At 38.9% G+C, this 17,801-nt stretch overlaps 1 protein-coding gene across 1 annotated transcript; it reads right to left on the reverse strand.

Annotated features, from left to right (window-relative positions):
• Nucleotides 1-5,200: 5,200 nt before the first annotated feature.
• LOC120721114 (hexokinase HKDC1-like) lies at nt 5,201-17,775 on the reverse strand. Its single transcript, XM_040011198.1, has 21 exons — nt 17,226-17,775; nt 15,895-16,057; nt 15,599-15,756; nt 15,378-15,500; nt 15,147-15,242; nt 14,870-14,969; nt 14,005-14,188; nt 12,707-12,862; nt 12,393-12,626; nt 11,372-11,513; nt 11,111-11,267; nt 10,775-10,923; nt 10,454-10,573; nt 9,618-9,713; nt 9,376-9,475; nt 9,120-9,232; nt 8,806-8,969; nt 8,432-8,587; nt 8,234-8,321; nt 5,817-5,962; nt 5,201-5,673 (listed from the first exon to the last, which is right to left on the reverse strand). Exons 1-21 carry the CDS (start codon nt 17,286-17,288, stop codon nt 5,538-5,540), a joined length of 2,844 nt encoding a protein of 947 aa, XP_039867132.1. The 5' UTR covers nt 17,289-17,775; the 3' UTR covers nt 5,201-5,537.
• Nucleotides 17,776-17,801: the final 26 nt, after the last annotated feature.

Genomic DNA, 17,801 nt, shown 5'->3' on the forward strand with positions numbered 1-17,801 from the left:
GGAATGGGTAATATTTTTTCCCCTCAGGGTCATACTGACTAAGTTAAGGGACACACATTAGATAACTGAATCAAAAATGGCTAAAGGCTGGAATTATTAACAACAACAACAAAAAAAAACCCCAAAAACAAACCCCAACCTGAAATCTACATCAACTTGAAATTTAGTGAAGTATAGCAGCACAGGCTCATCATCTGAATCAGATTTTGAGAAGTGGGGGTTATTACACTGCTACCCCTCGGGCCATATTTCACACATTTACTGCAATGTGAGTGCACTTTCCCCACATTAATCTTTGGGATGGACATTTATTTATTATTCGTACCATTTCATCTTAAGTTACATGGTCTTTTTGCCTTTTCCACGCTATCTTCCTTCCAGTTAAGACATGTCTACTGTCCCACAGTGTCTTTGTCTTACTGACAATGGAGGTTTCTGGTTTCTGACCCACCTCCCCCACGGGTGAAGGTATTTGTTCTGCGTGACCAAGCATTTAGACAATAAACTGAATGTTTGTGATGCAGATAAGTGTGATGTACTGCTTCAGCTTGTTTTTGTTTAACAGAAGGACACACACCTGCCGCTCCTTTTGTGCACTACACCTGCTTGACCATAATTTAAGTAGAATGAAGGCCATTCATTCACTCGGCCTTCTTTCTCAAGATTCAGTCCATTAGCCTGCTACTTTCATAAACTGTCTTTTCAAACAGATGTGACATTGTCACTGCAGCAACAACAGCTGTCTCTAGACACTTTTTAGGACATTGATAGACTAGGGTTAGAACTACGGGAACTGTTATATTTTGTATAACTAATAAGTTGGCTCTAAATTCATTCTACCTTCTTTTAATTATTTTTCATACGTTCAACTTCATGAAAAATAAAATAAAAATCTTTTTTTGTATTTTTACTTTTTAAAGGCTGAAGACAACAGAGATATGTATCAGTACTGTTAATGGAAAACTTTTCTGAGCCTTTTACAGCACATGACACCTGTAAAAGTTTATTAATTCATTCCAGAGTCCAGTTGTGGTCTCTTTTTAATTGTTACATCAATCTGTCTCTATTGCTTTTGAATTCCTCATTCTCTGGGGTACTATATATTTGACACACTGCCTGCAAGCCTGCCTTTACTTGTTATGCTCATGAGAGGCACGCTGCTTAAACAAAAAATAAACCGCTTTATTTGCATTGGTTGCATGACTCATGAATACAATGGATTTTTCTGTGTGAGACTGACGAACACTGGAGCACGATAGTGTCTGGTTAACTTTACTGTTGATATTTTAGATAATGATACAGTTTCCTTGAAGAAACCTGAGCTGGAGATCATTTCTCCAACTATATGAAACCTAAAATATAGGTTTCATAAAGCACTTCACTCAAATATGAAATATAGTAAAATACCACCAAGGTCAGTGCGTTATCCAGTAACTTGCCACGTCAAACATCAAATTTTCCTCTGACTAACACAAAGAACAAAAATAAAGTTTAACTGCAGTTATTTAAGTCTTTAGACTGTAAATCACAACACTGTAACAATCCGCCTGTTATAAGGTCTGGCATTGTAAACATTATAGAAAATGGTCACATCAAGCCACCACAAATTATACCAGATAATGAATGCATACCAAACAAGGAAGGTTTAGAGAAACCAGTGTGCAATTATGAAACTGTGATTTGTGATTTGTAAATATAAATGTACTTCTAATGATCAGTGTACAGTATTATAACATTTTTATGCACTAAAATAAAGGAGTCCTTTCAGATACAGTCATAATACAGATAATTATAAGTTGAAGTTATATACAGAAAATTTTGATTCCAACGTACTTCACATGGAAAAAATGGATACAGATTTTCAGAAGCTTAATAACAAATTCTTTTTCTTCTTCTTAATAATATTATTGATTGATCGCCTTGAGGCGACTGTTGTTGTGATTTGGCGCTATATAAATAAAATTGAATTGAATTGAATAATAATAATAATATTCATTGTCACCTCTTTATTCAGTCTCAGAGGTCTTTCAGTTTACCATAGATAAGTTAGTTACCTTAATCAACAAAGGCTCCCCATGATGCAGCAGAGCTGGTGTCCAGCAGCTCTCATCATACTGATGTTTTGATGCATTGTGGCGTCTAATTCTTCCACTGTCCACTCCACTCAGAGGTTTAAGCCTGGGATTCAAACGTTGATTCATTGTATCTTTGAAGAGAATTAGTCGGGCTGTGAAACTAAACTGGAGGTCTATTTTCTCACAAAACTAATGACTGCAACACAATATCCAGAATAAGACCAGTGCTCTCTCCACTGTAGGCTGCAATAGCTCAGTTCTGCCCATCTACTGGAGAAAATTTCTGAGTGTGTGTGAAAGCTTGTATTGTTTGTTTGTAGGGCAGACAAAGACACACACATTCACAGAGCCCTCAATCAAAAGATAAAATAAAAAATACACAGCAAAGACGCCTTGCTCCCTAAGACAGGCCCCTTTAGGAAAAACATCAGAGAAATGATGAATGGAGTGTTTTTAAATGAAAGATAGAGACAGAAAGAGCCAAACAATGAAGGAAGGTAGAAAGGACAAGAATGTTAGTAGGCCTAATGTTAGAGGAAAAGAAAGGATGCAGTCTTTTTTATCAGTCTCTGCTCTGTTGTAGGATGCAGGAGCTATATTTTGAGGAGCCTAGCTGCGCTTGCATTCAGTGCCACATAAAGCTGCCGTGTCGCAGCCTGTGTAATTGTACTGTGAAGACAGTAGCTTGATACAAGGACAGCGTGGGATTATTGTGTGTATGTGTGAGGATGACGTAGCCCTCAGCTGGTAGCATTCTCACATGTTAATCCCTGAGAGATTAGCTAGTATTTCACTCCCGTTAGCACACTATTTTTCCTCCCTTACTTTAATCCCTCATCATTCATCAGTCATGCAGTGGTTATCGCACTCTGTCTTTATTTACTGTTCCTGTGCATTATTCTCTTCACTTATTACACTCCGCTACTGTCTTCCTGCCTGTCTTCATCTTCAACGCATCATCTAATCTGTTATGAATGGATTAGCCTCACACTGATCACTGCACCTCTCATTAACCCAGTGCAGTATCATCAGATCAATAGCTTCAGATTAAATGTGTAAACAAACAAAAACGCAAATTGTAAGTTTTGCCTAATGAAACTAATTTTAAAGTTGACCATAGACTGAAATTTCATCAGAAATGCCAAAACATACAATCTTTACTTCTTTTTTCTTTTAAATTAATTAATTAATAAACTTTCAACAGCGGTCTATCACTGGAGTTCTTCAGGTTACTGCTTGGACTGCTAATGCACCGAGCAGACATACAGATAAAGACACAGAAAGACTGGGCAAAGCTCCAGCCAGACAGATAAAAGGGACAAGGAGAATGACTAAAATGGCACAGATGGCCAGAGACAGTTAGAGAGAGAGAGAGAGAGCCGGGTGACCACAAGGACAGAGAATCAGTGTACAGTGACTGAACAGAGGATTGGTTGTTTTTATTGTCAGGAAATGTGGTCAGCAGCATTCCAGTCCTCCTCCTGCTCCCCATCAATAAACTAAGAAACTGCTGACTAACCCCCACAAGCAAACACACACACACACACACACACACACACAATTTTGTAACAGTTTGCTGCACAGGTAATTGCTTTTAGTTACAATAAGACTGATGCCCATGATATCAGTGTGTAAAAAGATTTGTGTCTACACGATATGACCGTGTATACTTTCTCTTTTGCGGAATATTACATATTTTCTACACACACTTACATATAAATCATCAGGTTCACAACTGTTACACAATATAAAGTCATTCTAAGGAGTGTCTATAAATCTTTAAGTAAAAGAGAGGAACAAAATGTATTTAACTACAACTTCTTATCAGTCATACACATGTTTATCTATGAAATCAGTTATTTAAATCCCAGACATGTCTTGGGGAAATAAAAGCTTGAATGATTTTTTACCTTTAAATTCAGACAAAAATGAAGTTATTTTTACTCAAATCTGATGAAATGATGAAAAACATCTCAATTCAATTCAATTCAATTACAAAAATCACAACAAAAGTCGCCTCAAGGCGCTGAGAAAAACCCAACAATCATATGACCCCCTATGAGCAAGCACTTTGGCGACAGTGGGAAGGAAAAACTCCCTTTTAACAGGAAGAAACCTCCGGCAGAACCAGGCTCAGGGAGGGGCGGCCATCTGCTGTGACCGGTTGGGGTGAGAGAAGGAAGACACACAATTTAGTGTGGATTAAAATCCACACTAAATTGTTCAAAAATCTCTCTTAAAAGCCTCCAGTTAATCCAAAACACTGCAGAGAGACAGGGAGGAGAATAACAGAGTAAATTTCTCCCATATTTGCTTGATTGGCTTCCTCTAAAATCAACAACTGAAACTAAAATCCTTCTCCTTACATGCAAAGTCTTCAATAATTAGGCCCCATCACATCATTGAGACCTCATAGTATCATATTATCCATCAGAGCATTTAAGATCTTAGAGTTTCTAAAAGTAGAATAGGACGCTGAGCCTTTAGCTATCAGCTCCTTCTCCTTTAGATCCAGCTCCCAGTTTGGATTTGGGACATGCACACTCTTTAGTTTTTAAGCTTGACACTTGTGTTTGTGCTGGATCAGGTGACCCTGAAGCGTCCTGTAGTTTTGCGATGCTTCTTCTCCACTCACCTATTTCCTCTCCACATGTGTTTATATGTTTCTGCTGCCTGACAATAATTTTTGGCTTCTCTTTTCTAAAGTTTTGTTTTGTCCTTGTCTCTCTATGTTCATACTTCACTTCTCTTACCCCTCACAGCCCACAGATTGCTGCCCCACCCCGAACATGGTTCTGACGGCAGTTTCTTCCTGTTTAAAGGATGTTCTTCCTCCCCAGTGTCACCAAGCACTTCCTCATAGGATTGTTGGGATTTTCTCATTTTGGCATGTGACCACACAGCTGTGACTGACATTTTCCCACAGCTAACTTGGTAACTTGGTGACTGGAATGTGGAGGGTTTGGGTTTGAAGCATATGTACTGAAACCACAGTGGGTTGTCTTATGCCAGGTTTTCATTTCAGTTCAAATGACATTGTCCATTTATTGCAAACACAGATAACCGTGGATTAACACAGAAGGCTTATCAAGTTACATATATTTTATTTTATGTTATTTGTGAGCAGTAACGATAATAGAAGAAGTTTTCTTCTATTTAACTTAACTAACATGGATTAAGTTAACTAAGCTGAAGCAAACATAGTGTCAGAGTGTTGACTGGCACACCCTTAATATAATAGTCAATTCAAACCAATTACAGTTCTTTTAAAATTTATTACAAACAGTGATTTAATTACAGGCAGCAATGCTTCCATCTTCCATCCACACAGTCTGAAACTCTCTTAGGCCAATACAGAATTTTGGTAGTGCAAAAAAACCCAACAAAGAAACAGCAGTGCAACTGAATGCAAAAAGTGAAAAAACATCTTCGGACATCTTTCTTTTTTCCAGGTGTGTGAAGTCAACGATCTCGCTTCTGCCCGGCAACAGCAGTAATCAGGGCAGCACCTTTCCCGCTGCCTTCCTCTGAAGGCAAGAAGGTCACGTTACACTGAGGAGCCAAAACTCTGGTAGTCTCTTGAAGGACTCCAGAAAAACTAGAAACAACAGAAAATGTTTTAACCAAGCTGTTTGAATAATTATGAAAGGTTAAAATGAAAGTACAGTATACACCTGACACACACCCAACACATCACTGCACCCAAAACAAACAAACAATATTTTTATTAAATTAACTCACTGTGGGTGTAGTTTGTAGAGTGCACCATCAACCCCTACAGTGATGTTCAGATGGTCCAGTCCTCGGTTCTCTCTGATCTTATCTACCACGGCTGCCATGCCTGCCCCACACAGCTCTGCTGCTCGGCGCGATACCGCTCCACATACCTAAGCAACAATGGAAACCTTTATCAATATTGCAACAGGTAACAGTCTCCTGGCGTCACAGTTTTCTCAGCCAGACAATGCACCACACAAATAATATGAAGAATATTACCCAACCTCAAGGTAAGGTTGAAGCAGAGAGCATATTTCTTTGTTTCAAATATCTTTTATTAGAAGCAAGTATCACAGTTGTTACAAATTAATAGAACTTATGCCCCATTTTTCTCTAAACAAAACAAGACAAAAGAAAAGAAAAGAAAAAACAAAACAAAAAAAAAAACACCCTCTATGGGCCCCGATCCCCCGACTGCCAAAAATTTATATTTTCCCAAGATATGCAAGTAAAGGGTGCCAAATTAGTTCAAAATCTTTCACATTGCCATTCATGGTATATCTTATTTTTTCAAGGTGAAGAGTATTTGTAAGTTCTGCAAGTCACATCTTTAACACAGGAACCTCTTTGCCTTTCCAAAGCTGCAGGATCAGTTTCTTTGCGATGATCAATGCATATGACATAAACCTTTTTTGAGAATGTTGTAAACTTTGTGTTTCTTTGATATTTACAGATATTTGATATTTACAACAGATATTTACTGTTGGATTTGGCTCAATCTTGTTTTTAAAAATATTAGACAGGTAAGTAAAAATGTCACAACAAAAACCCTGAAGCCTTGGACAAAGTGCAAAACTATGTAACAGATTTGTGTAACAGGTTGTGTGTGGATATAATTTCGTAGTTGAAGATATCTAAAAAAAATGGCTGCGCGGTAGTCCAAATCTATCTATTAATTGTTGAAATGACATGAAGGTGTCATTTGAATATAAGTCTTTTAATTTACGGATTCTGTAGAGCATATTTATTTGAACCACTTCCCAAACTGTATCTGACGATAACCTTATTTCTGTTACTGTAAAAAAAATTAATAAAAGCTGTCCTTAGGTCCAAATTTTGTGGAAATTTCAAGTTGGGTATCTCAACATTTAGCTCAGAATTTCAAGATAATAAAGAAAATTTTGACTTATGGGAAGCAATTTATTTATTTATTTATTTATTTATTTAAATGGCAGAAAGCTTTTACAGTAAAGGCAGATGAAGAATCTTTCCAACAGCACAACTGATTGTTTGTTAATTTAAACTTATTTTAATCTGGATATCTGGACTGCTTTTAACCATCAGTTATGGTTAACAAGACTGTTTATGTTCATTCATTTCAACCAGGTATCCATACTCTTAGGAAACAGTTTCCAGACTTTTATTCAAACATTTTAACTGTTAGTCAGAAAAATGATTATTCCCCAACTGGCTGCAAGAGAATTTTCAGACAAACATGAAAAATTAGAGGCTATCATGCCTGTATGCTAGCAACTAAAGAAATCACAAGCAGGTTTCTGATTCTTTGCAGCCAGTTTCACTCAGCGAGAGCCAGCAAAATGCAGAAACCACTTCCAAATAGTCGGGGAATACATACAGTACTTTTCCCTAGCAACTGGTGGCTGTATCACATCTAGTATGGCAGAAAAATCTAGAGCATTATGTACATGATGTGATGTGAGAAAAATCTGAGGGCTTCCTCTCTCCATTAATATCTGGAGGGTTGGATCGATACCAGAAATAACAATATAACAATGCTACTTTTCAAGGACAATGCTTAGTTTTAACAGTTGCTTACAAGTTTCAAAAGTCTGACAGTCACAGTCCTCCAATTCCTCGCTGAAATTAGACTTTCTGATGTCCACAGACAAAGTTGTAACCAGTAACATTACTAAATATTTATTTTAGTGTACCCAGAGTTTTTCTAGTCTTTCTGTTGTGCAAGATGGCTCACCAACATGGCTTAATAATAATGATAATAATGGATTGCATTTATATAGCGCTTTTCTAGGCACCCAAAGCGCTTTACAATTCCACTATTCATCCACTCTCACATTCACACACTGGTGGAGGCAAGTTAATGGAGAAGACACAGAAAATTTCAGGTGCGTCTTTCTTTAAGATACCAACAGGCTAAATAAAAGTTGAGAGCCGTCTTTGGCCTCAGTGTTCCACTTTGCAAAAACCCTGTAAAACAGCCAAGATTATTACAAATTACACCGGTGCATTGTTTGCACTAGATCAAAATATCTGCTGGAAGTAAGCGACGTGGTCCGGGTCAAAACACATACACAATGGCTTAATTGTTAAAATTTTTATACCTTGTAAAAGAGGAAAACATTGAATTTGTGATGCAGTCTGTAGGAGGTTACTGTGTGGCATGTTGCTTTTCTATCTCGTACCTCTTTGACAATGATGCTGTCATCGCAGGTACTGTCGAGCCCCAGGTGCTGGAGAATAGATCTGACTTGCAGTAGAGCCAAACGGTCACTGGAGGGAGACAACACAGTTACACAGCAGAAAATGCAATATTCATGTTAAATTATGAATACTTTAAACCTATCAAAAAATAGCACAAACATAGGCATCATTTGTCTTACCTCTCTATTTGTGACAGATATTTAGTTTGGAATATTCCAGGTGTTTTTAAGGTTTCCGTGACGCGTCCTCTGAACAGCAAACCTCCTCTTGTTAGATCCAGTAATACCTCTCGGACAATTTCACCTAAATACATCCCACTGGTGAGCTTTTCAAACCTATAAACACGAACATAAACTTGTAAAAATGTTGTGTGACCATCTCAACTTGCTACAAGTTACTGAATAAATCTCAAAAACACCAACTAACTACTACACGAGACACATATGTGTCACAGTATGTTTAAAAAAAAAAATCAGTCATAAAACATCAAATTTTATGTGTGTGCCTCAAGTAGGCGTCATCATACATACACAGTAAGGTGAGTGTAGCTAACCTTTGTTTTCCAGGGTTTACTGAGTTGTGGTCCACCTCAGCATCAAAAGGTGTGATGATGTCATCCAAGGATCCATCATCACCCAGACCCCCCCACTCCGTGTTTATACACATCTTTGATGTCTCAGAAGTCTCCGCCTTCTTATCTCCTTTTGACCCATCATCCTGATGAGAGAGGGAAACACACACACACACACACACACACACACACACACACACACACACACACACACACACACACACACACACACACACAAAGTGTTTAATTATGTTTTAACAATATGTTTTTAGCTCCCAACAAGCAAGTCCTTCCACCTTGTCCTCCACTGCTTCAGGTGTCTCCTCGTCTCCTTCTGTTTTCTGTTTCTTTTGTCTAATCTTCTCAATGTTCTTGAGTTCCTCCATGTAACAAGCATTTGACCCAGTTCCTGTAAAACAGACTCATATAGCTTATTTCCTTATTACGTCAAATATTATAATACTGTTCTTTGCATTTAAAACTCTTAAATGAACCATCATAACTATAAGCTTATTCTTAACTTAGCATTTCTTCACCCTTGAGGCCACATACCTGCAATCAGTCCAACTTCACACTGAGGGTCTTCATAGGCACAGCTCATCATTGTCCCAACTGTGTCATTGACCACTGCTACTATGTCCAAGTCATACTCCTGTGTGCGCACACCCACAAATGCATTGTAATGTTCCTGTTAGCCTAGACGTGTACCAATCTGATGTAATGTTTCTTCCCCTCATCTGTTTAAAACCTGGCCATCATTTTAAATCTTTACTCTGTTGTTTTTATTGACTCACGTTACGTCTTTTGATGGCCTCCCGTAGCAAGTTAACAACATCATGTCCTTCACAGTCTGTGGCCTTGAAGCCTTTGGTCCAGCTAACCAGGATACCCTACAGAACATCCAAAGGTTGAAAAAGGTTACAAACTGCTACAGAAATAATAATGCTACTGCTTTAGGAGTCTGTTTACATTTTTATTTAACAGAACAGTTCTGCTTTGGATGTTGTTGCTTTAATTAACAGACGACTGAGTGTCTGTTATTTCAATGGCCTCACCTGTGCTTATTGGATTCACTGAATTGGACCTCTCATCTGTGTTTCTAAGTGTTCATCTCTTTTGGAGCATTTCTCATGGAACTATAGCCAGTGAGTACAATTTATTTGTAAAGCACATTTAAATACAGCTATATACGTATGTGTGTAATTACATTAAAATACTCAAAGGTGGACATATGGACCATAAACAATAAGCAATAAACATAATGACAACAAAAACCGGATGATCCTACAAATGTGGCACAGCGACTACAAAGGCTTTTTGTTTGAGCCGTGACCTCGGGACGTGTTAGAGATCTTTGCCCATAGATCTAAGGCTACGTTCACACTGCAGGTCTTAATGCTCAATTCCGATTTTTTGATCAAATCCGATTTTTTTGTCTGCTCGTTCACACTACAAATAAAATGCGACCGCAAACGCGCTCTAGTGTGAACGCTCAAAGCGGCCCGCATGCGCAAAAGAAGATGTCACACACAACGCGCTCTGTTAAGACCCAGAGCAAACAATATTGTTTGACTGATAAAATAAGGTGCAGCCAGGTTTTCTGTGGCTGCAACAAACGATTTTGACGAACCGTGTCAATGGCCGTCTGCTCACAGGGGAAAGAGAAGGTGAAGCCTGCTGGAAGATGTGCTTTCTTCATCCCCATGTAGTCCAGGAAGTCACTCACGTATTGCGCTAAATAATCAAACAGCTGGAGACAAACAGAGAGAGAGAAAAAACAAACAAACTGTGTTTTATATTTTCAGTTCTGTTTTAGAAGAATTAAACCCTACCTCATTTAGACAACACTGTCAGCAGTGTACAACTTCTTATAATTAATTTAATTACTTAATGACTAAACCCAGTTTGATGCTTTCTGTCAGGGTGCTGACGGTATATGCATGTTTCTCACCTCTTCTCCTGTTCCCTGCATTATCTCCAGCGGTACGGTGTAGATTTTATGGTAAAGCCGTGTGTTGTTTTGAAGGCCTTTCTTGAATTTGACCAGCATAGCTCTGAAGTTGGTTCCTCCCAGATCCAAAGCAAGATATTTTCCACGCTCTGGTTAAAAAAATAATAATTATGATCTTTGTTTATATTTTAAAAATACAAACTTCCTAAAAAAAAGTTTTTAAAAAAGCAGTTACATCTTTGCGAAAGCTAGAGGTGACGCTGAATGTATTAATTGTGTAGCTGCTGTTTGGGTTTAATTAAGAGGCCTGTAAGAACGTCAGCGTTTGTCTCTGACCTGTGCCATCAGGTGTATGGTAAACGTAAGAGGGCAGCATCTTAACTGCTGAGGGGCCTTTGTTCTTTAGCCCTGCCTCCAGCCCTGCTCTCATCGTGGCCTTGACCAACTGGAGCTGCTCTTGACTCAGTTTGAAGGGAGCCAGTGTCTCATCCACCTGGAAAACCAGAGATACTGTTTATCAGATATTTAAGCCCTTCTTTTTTATTTCACCTGTGAAGAATCACACACAAACAGACATACAACTTGCAGCGCTCTAACCTGTCTCTTCCGTGATGCCAAGCGTTGGGCAACTGCTGTTACCAGGGCAGCCCCTTTGCTGCTGCCGCTGTCCGAGAGGACGAATCTAACCTGGCACTCAGGAAGCAACCGGCGCACCACCTTATGGAGACGTTTAGGATACCTGGAATAGAAGTGACAGAAACATAAAACATTCGATATTTCATCAGGCTATTTTAGATGTTTGTTAAGAAGTATTTATATTAGTGATCTGCAGCTCATCAAGTAAGAGAGGACATGATGCTGCTATGTCCAAACTCTTCATCAAGGCCCTGTTTGTTGTGTTGGGTTCGCTGACTTTATCAGAGGTGATCAGGGCATCACTATCATGCACATCATCCACTGGATTCCAAAGTTCTGTTTTTCAAGCTTTGTCAGGATTTTTTTCACTCACTGAAAGTGATGATTGGGATGCTGAGATGCTAAAACCATGACTGAGACCTCAGGTCAAAGAGCAAAGAAGCCACGGCAGGTTTTCCATAGGCTTCTATACAGGCTGACTTCTTTTTATCCACTGCTGGCCATCAGAGAGATTAAGGCAATTCCACAGAGCCAGAACGGTCCATCTTTTATTTACAGCCTATAGTTTTGCTAGAGTTGAGGTCAAATTGTGCACATGAGGATTCTCATTGTGTGTGAGTGGTGAGTGCAGTGCTGAGCTGTGGTACTGTGTGGTGGATGTTAGGTTAAACTCACGTGTGACAAATTTACCCCAATCATTTAACAGCTTATGTCTTTGGTCATTTATTTAATCCATTGCTTAACCCTAGTTTCTACTCAAGGCTCTTTGTCAGTGAAGTTTAATTGATTTTGCTTCAAACTTTTATTTATTTTGGATTTTTTTTAAAATATCAGAAACTTTTTACAGCAGCCATTAGTCATAGTTAGAAAGGAAGAGGACTGTTGATAGTACTGGCTCTTTTTGTGTTTTATCAGTTACATATTTATTAATCTCAGTAGTTGTAAACTAATATGGGTTTGAGTGATTTCCACACTGACTTACTGCGGATGTGTCTTGTACACAGTTCCGTCCACTCCCACAGTGATCCTCAATGCCCTCAAATGCCGGTTATGCTTGATTCGGGTTAAGATGGCAGCCAGCCCCGCGGCCACCAGATTGGAGGACCTGAAGGACACGATGGTGCTGACGTGTTGAACAGCAACGCAGTCATCTTGTGATGGGTTCAAACCGAGCTCCACGAGAATATCTCTGGTGTTCTTCAGACCATTTTTGTACCTGAGACAAATGAATATTTATGGCATTCATGCTGTTTTTGGACAGACGCCAGGTGACCAAGAGAGATAAAGACAACTTACTCCTCCATGGCTGCCACGTGTGCTGTGGTTATCTTCCCTTTGGTCCTCAGGGCATCAGGCACGAGTCCATCAAACAGCTGTCCCAGTTTAGCCATCTTTAACACAACCAGCCTCACTAGCTCACCCAGATACATCCCACTGACCATCTTCTCAAAGCTACAATAGACCAGAAAAGGGTAAAAGGTTTATACAGAGTTCTACAGTACTGAGCAAACATCTTAAGCCACTCATTTCTGAAAGCTCTTCAGAGTTTTTCTTTAGATATTCGTTGCTTTTTCACTTTTTAGTCCCGTCCTTGTATCAGACACTTTTTCAATTAATGTTTTTTTTTTTCAGTTTGATTAGCCAACAATGGACATTTGTTCAAGCATTAAAAAGACACCTAACTGAAGGGATGAAACAGCGCTTTTAAATTGAGCCGTTTGTTAGCCTGTCACAAAAAACTATTTCCCATTTCATTAGTTGAATCTATAAAAAATCCCCAAAATACCACAGGTTGACAAGCATAAAATGGTAATATTGAACCAAGAAGCTGAGACCCAAACAGCTAGAACTGAAAAGCTGGCATTTCTCAGCACGATGTGCAGTGTGTCCTTAAGAAAACTGGAAACTGGACAAGTGGAGGACAAAAAAAAAAAAGCATGAATGCTAAATCTACATCAGAAGAACATTATCCAAAAGTCACGTATGGCAAAATACACAAAAACTGGACTGAAAATTAGTGTCAACAGGATTTATGGAGTGAGTAATCCAAATTTGAAAGTTTTGGTTTAATTATGAAGCTGGACGGAGATGATCAGAAGAGAGGTACAACAGTGTGTGTCTATAGCCATCTGTAAAATACGGTGGTGCCTGTCATTGCTTGGGATTGCATTTCAGCAGGCTGCGTTGAGGATTACAAATACAGAAAAATACCATCAGATCAGATTTTGACACCATGCAATAACATTAGGAAAGATTCTGATTGGCATCTGTCTGATTATCAGCACGATAATGATCCCAAACACACTCCCACTTGGAACAGTATCAGTCATGGACTGGCCTCCCCAGAACCCAGACCTTAACATTACTGAAGCAGTGTGTGATCTTCTTGGCAGAACAAAAGGCAGCCATCAGCCAAAGAAAAGTCCTCCAAGAAGCCTGGAGAACTATTCCTTACTCTAAGAAATTACAAGAAAACTTCCCTAAGAAAGTTGCACCTATTTCAAATTTATCTTTGGAAGTCATAAAGAAATGAAGGACGTCTTAATGGACACACTATTTTATATCAAAAGAAAAGACAAAGCTGCTTTCCTTACATTTGTTTTCCAGGATTGATAGAGGTTGCATCAACATCCTGATCAAACTCTGTTATGTAATCATTCAGGGCCCCATCGTCCCCAAAGCCTCCCCACTCGGTGTTCACACACATCCTGCCCTCGTCTCCCTCCACCAGGTCAACATGACGCAGCTCCTCCATGTAACACGCGTTGGTGCCTGTGCCTGTAAGCACCCAAACACACAGCATACATAGACTTATTCCATTAAGATTACTACAATAAACAGGATACGTTAATGGTTCTATATGTCTATACTTCACATCTAATTCAATATCCACACATGCACAGCAAACCACCAGAGGGAGCAAGATGACTATGGGTAAGTGTGCTTTGTCTTCTCTTGCAAAATATTGTCATTGTTTCCATGTGTTTGCACAAAAAACATAAATAAGAATTAATCTAAAAATATTTAAACGTGTTTTGCAAAAGTTAAAACACAAAGTTTGGAGTAGATTTGCAGAATCAGAGTTATTGATGCCTTTTGCATTTACAGTCAGCACTATTTCCTGTCACTAATATGCAGTTATCAATGATTAGATAATATCTATTAGCTATGTTTAGATAATTATGCATCAATCGTAAGGGCTCCAAAGGCTCACTAGATAAAAAAGAAACCAGAATAAAACCTAATTTATAGTACAGAATTTTGGTTTCAAGTTTTTTCTAGTTTTAATGCAGAACATTTGCTTTGTTTTACTGAACACTGGATAACTTTATGCTTATTTAAATGAACTACAGAAGAAGTTTAGAGTGATGGCTGCTCATGTACATGTCACACACATACAAAACAATAGTTTCTGTAAAAGGACACAAGAGACTAGTTGAATTATGTGAATCTACTTACCAATGATGAGCCCTACATCGCAGTACTGATCATCAAAACCACAGGTCATCATTGTCGCCACAGTATCATTAACCATCGCTAACACTTCTATGTCCATTCCCTGCAGAGGGCGTTATTAGAGAGATAAACCAGGTTATACTGTTCAGTTTACATAGTGGGTATCAGATGGGTTCAACTCTTTATTTTTCCACTTCATCTTACATTATATTTCTCATCATGTCTCAGTTTCTGCAGATAGTTTATGGGTAAATTATGGAAGCAAACACTGGCAACCCACCCCAGTTCTGTCAATAGCCTCTCTGAGAGCCTGGACCACATCTTTCCCCTGAAGGCCTCGAGCCCGGCAGTTCTTACTCCAGCTCAACAGTAATCCCTGCAAGAGGAAAAAAGTGGTTTGAATGATTATGGCATCTAAATCTAAAAAGACAGACAGATGTCAGCACGTGGAGTATGACACACTACAGGTACAGCTCATGAAAACCAGATGTCTCGATGTAGAGAGTCATACCTTATCCAAGCGGGTCTGTTCGCAGGGGAAAGAAAAAGTGAATGCCAGAGGATGTTTCTTATCCAGACTGATGTTCTTTACATGAAGAAAGTCCTTCAGAGATTCTGACACATGGTCAAATAACTACATACACAAAGACAATGAAGCGGGAGAAGTTCAAATCTCTTCTTCTTGCTTGTTGAATTCTCCTCAAATCTACTTTCAGATCTTTTTATTCTTACCTCTGGTGCTCTCCCATTGAACAGCTCCTTTGACATAGGGTATATCTTCTCCTCCATCTCCACTCCTCCCTTCCTGACCCCCATCCCCTCTCTCACCTTAACCTGGAGCACCTTAAACTTGGAGCCTCCAAGATCCAGTGCCAGAAACTGTCCCTTCTCTGCAAGAGTGGTTGAAAGAGAAGGAAGATCTTTAATCTCTTGCTTTTACTTCAAAACAATGGCAGTCTTCTTCTTCTTTCTTTTTTTTTTAAGATCTGCCCAGCAGCCCTAATAAAAGGGACATTAACACAAGTAACCTGAGCCATCAGGAGTGGAGCGGACATGTGTCGGCAGCATTTTTACAGCTGCGGCGGCCGAACTTTCAGCTGAGAGCCCCTTCTTCATTTCAGCCTGGAAACGAGCTGAGATATCAATTAACTGGTCATCATGGAGGCGCATTGCATGCAGAAACCTGTCGACCTGAAAGAGACACAGAATACAGAGAGCAAAACAAAGTGAGATGTACCGCTGGATTTTCACTCGAACAAGAAGGGATGAAAGAGAGAAAAATTTATATTTCTCTCTCTCCCATTTGTATTTTGTGGACTTTCTTATTAGGTGTCAGACTAGTTTTGCTTCTCTCATTCAGTTACTTTTCTTTTTATATTCTCTGTTACTGTTACATGCCTCATCACAGCTTTATAATATTACATATCAAAATTCACCAGAATCAATTTGAACATCTGATCAACAGAGAAAAAGTTTAAAAAAGCAACTTTTTTTCTTGTATTTCAGATATGAAGGATTTTTTTCATGTATCTGTGATGTCTTTTCACATATGTTTTGAATTTTGGGGTTAATAATCTGAATTTGAAACTCAGTGATGTTGTAACAGTAACTCAACATGCCAAACTGTCTCTGCAAATGAGTTAGGAAGTAGTATAAAACAAAAAAGCTGAAGATCATCAGCCACACCCCGTGTGCTGTATTCACAGCTGAACCGTCGCCGTGGAGCATGTGCTCATAGGACAACACCCTGAGGGTTTATGATATAAGAGCCAGAGTGTGGGTGTAGTGTGAGCGAGGACAGTGTGATTGTAGGAGTGTCCATACTTTGTCCGGGGTGAAAATGTGCGATCCAATGTGGACTAAGAGGAGCAGCGACACTGGCAGGGAAAGTTGTTAATGATTGTTCAGATAAAGATAAATGGTGACACAGTGACTAATGATCCCACATTTCACCTTGATCATTTATATTACTCTACTGACTTCTGCCATGTCTCGTTGACTTAATTTTAGTCACGTGCATTTCTGCAAATCATCAGAGATTTGTCCTTCTTTTAGTCACTTTCTCTTTCTGGATAAATCCTGATAGAACTGCCTAAGAAGTAAATCAGGAAACAACACATTAGAAGAGTAAGTTTGTCATTGGTGGCAAATATATCTTTGATGATTAATGTATCGAGTAGAGTTGCATTTAAAATACGATTTCCAATCAAGAGCATAAATTCAGTGCATTAGCAGCTTACACTTTCATAACTGAGAAGACTTTAAATAACTGTAGAGCTTCAAACCCCCTCATTACCAGGGGTGTATTAATTATATGCACTGTTTGAAACAGACTTGTGTTTGTGTGTGTAGCACTCACCTTCTTTGTGGGGTCCTCCTGGAGTTTGGAGAAAAAGAAGGAAATGAGATGAACAGCCAACATCTTCACTGATAAGAATCACCACAAAAAGTCTTCCAGCTATTCTTTGATACTGTCAGCGTGCGTGACAGGTGAGCACACTTCACTAAAATAAGGAAAAATGTGTTTTTCCCCCCCGATCCTTTCCACTCTGCTAGGTGTTATTTCTTTTTATGTTTGTGCTCTCATTGTCTCTTGCCGAGTCCACTGAGCAGATACCAGCCTCTGCACCAATTCAATGATTAACAGCAAGCACAACCCCCTTTCTACAATCATTTCCTTTAATGTGTCAGATACAGGCTTGCTTAGTGTTTTTGTCATAGTTGCTCGAGTGACTTTTCCTAAACTTTGGACTGAAGATTTTAGGAAACTAAAATATTTGAAATCCCCCCTGCGATGCAATGTAAGTGATGCACCTTGGCCTCCTTAGACAAATTTATAATGCAAAAAATAATATATTGTAAAATACACAAACTGCATGTATGCACTGTATATTTTGGGAATAAATATTATATATTATGTTGCAGTAAAACTCCA

The sequence above is a fragment of the Simochromis diagramma genome, unplaced genomic scaffold, assembly GCF_900408965.1.
Source record: "Simochromis diagramma unplaced genomic scaffold, fSimDia1.1 OVJJ01000603.1, whole genome shotgun sequence".
In the NCBI taxonomy this organism is placed as follows: domain Eukaryota; kingdom Metazoa; phylum Chordata; class Actinopteri; order Cichliformes; family Cichlidae; genus Simochromis; species Simochromis diagramma.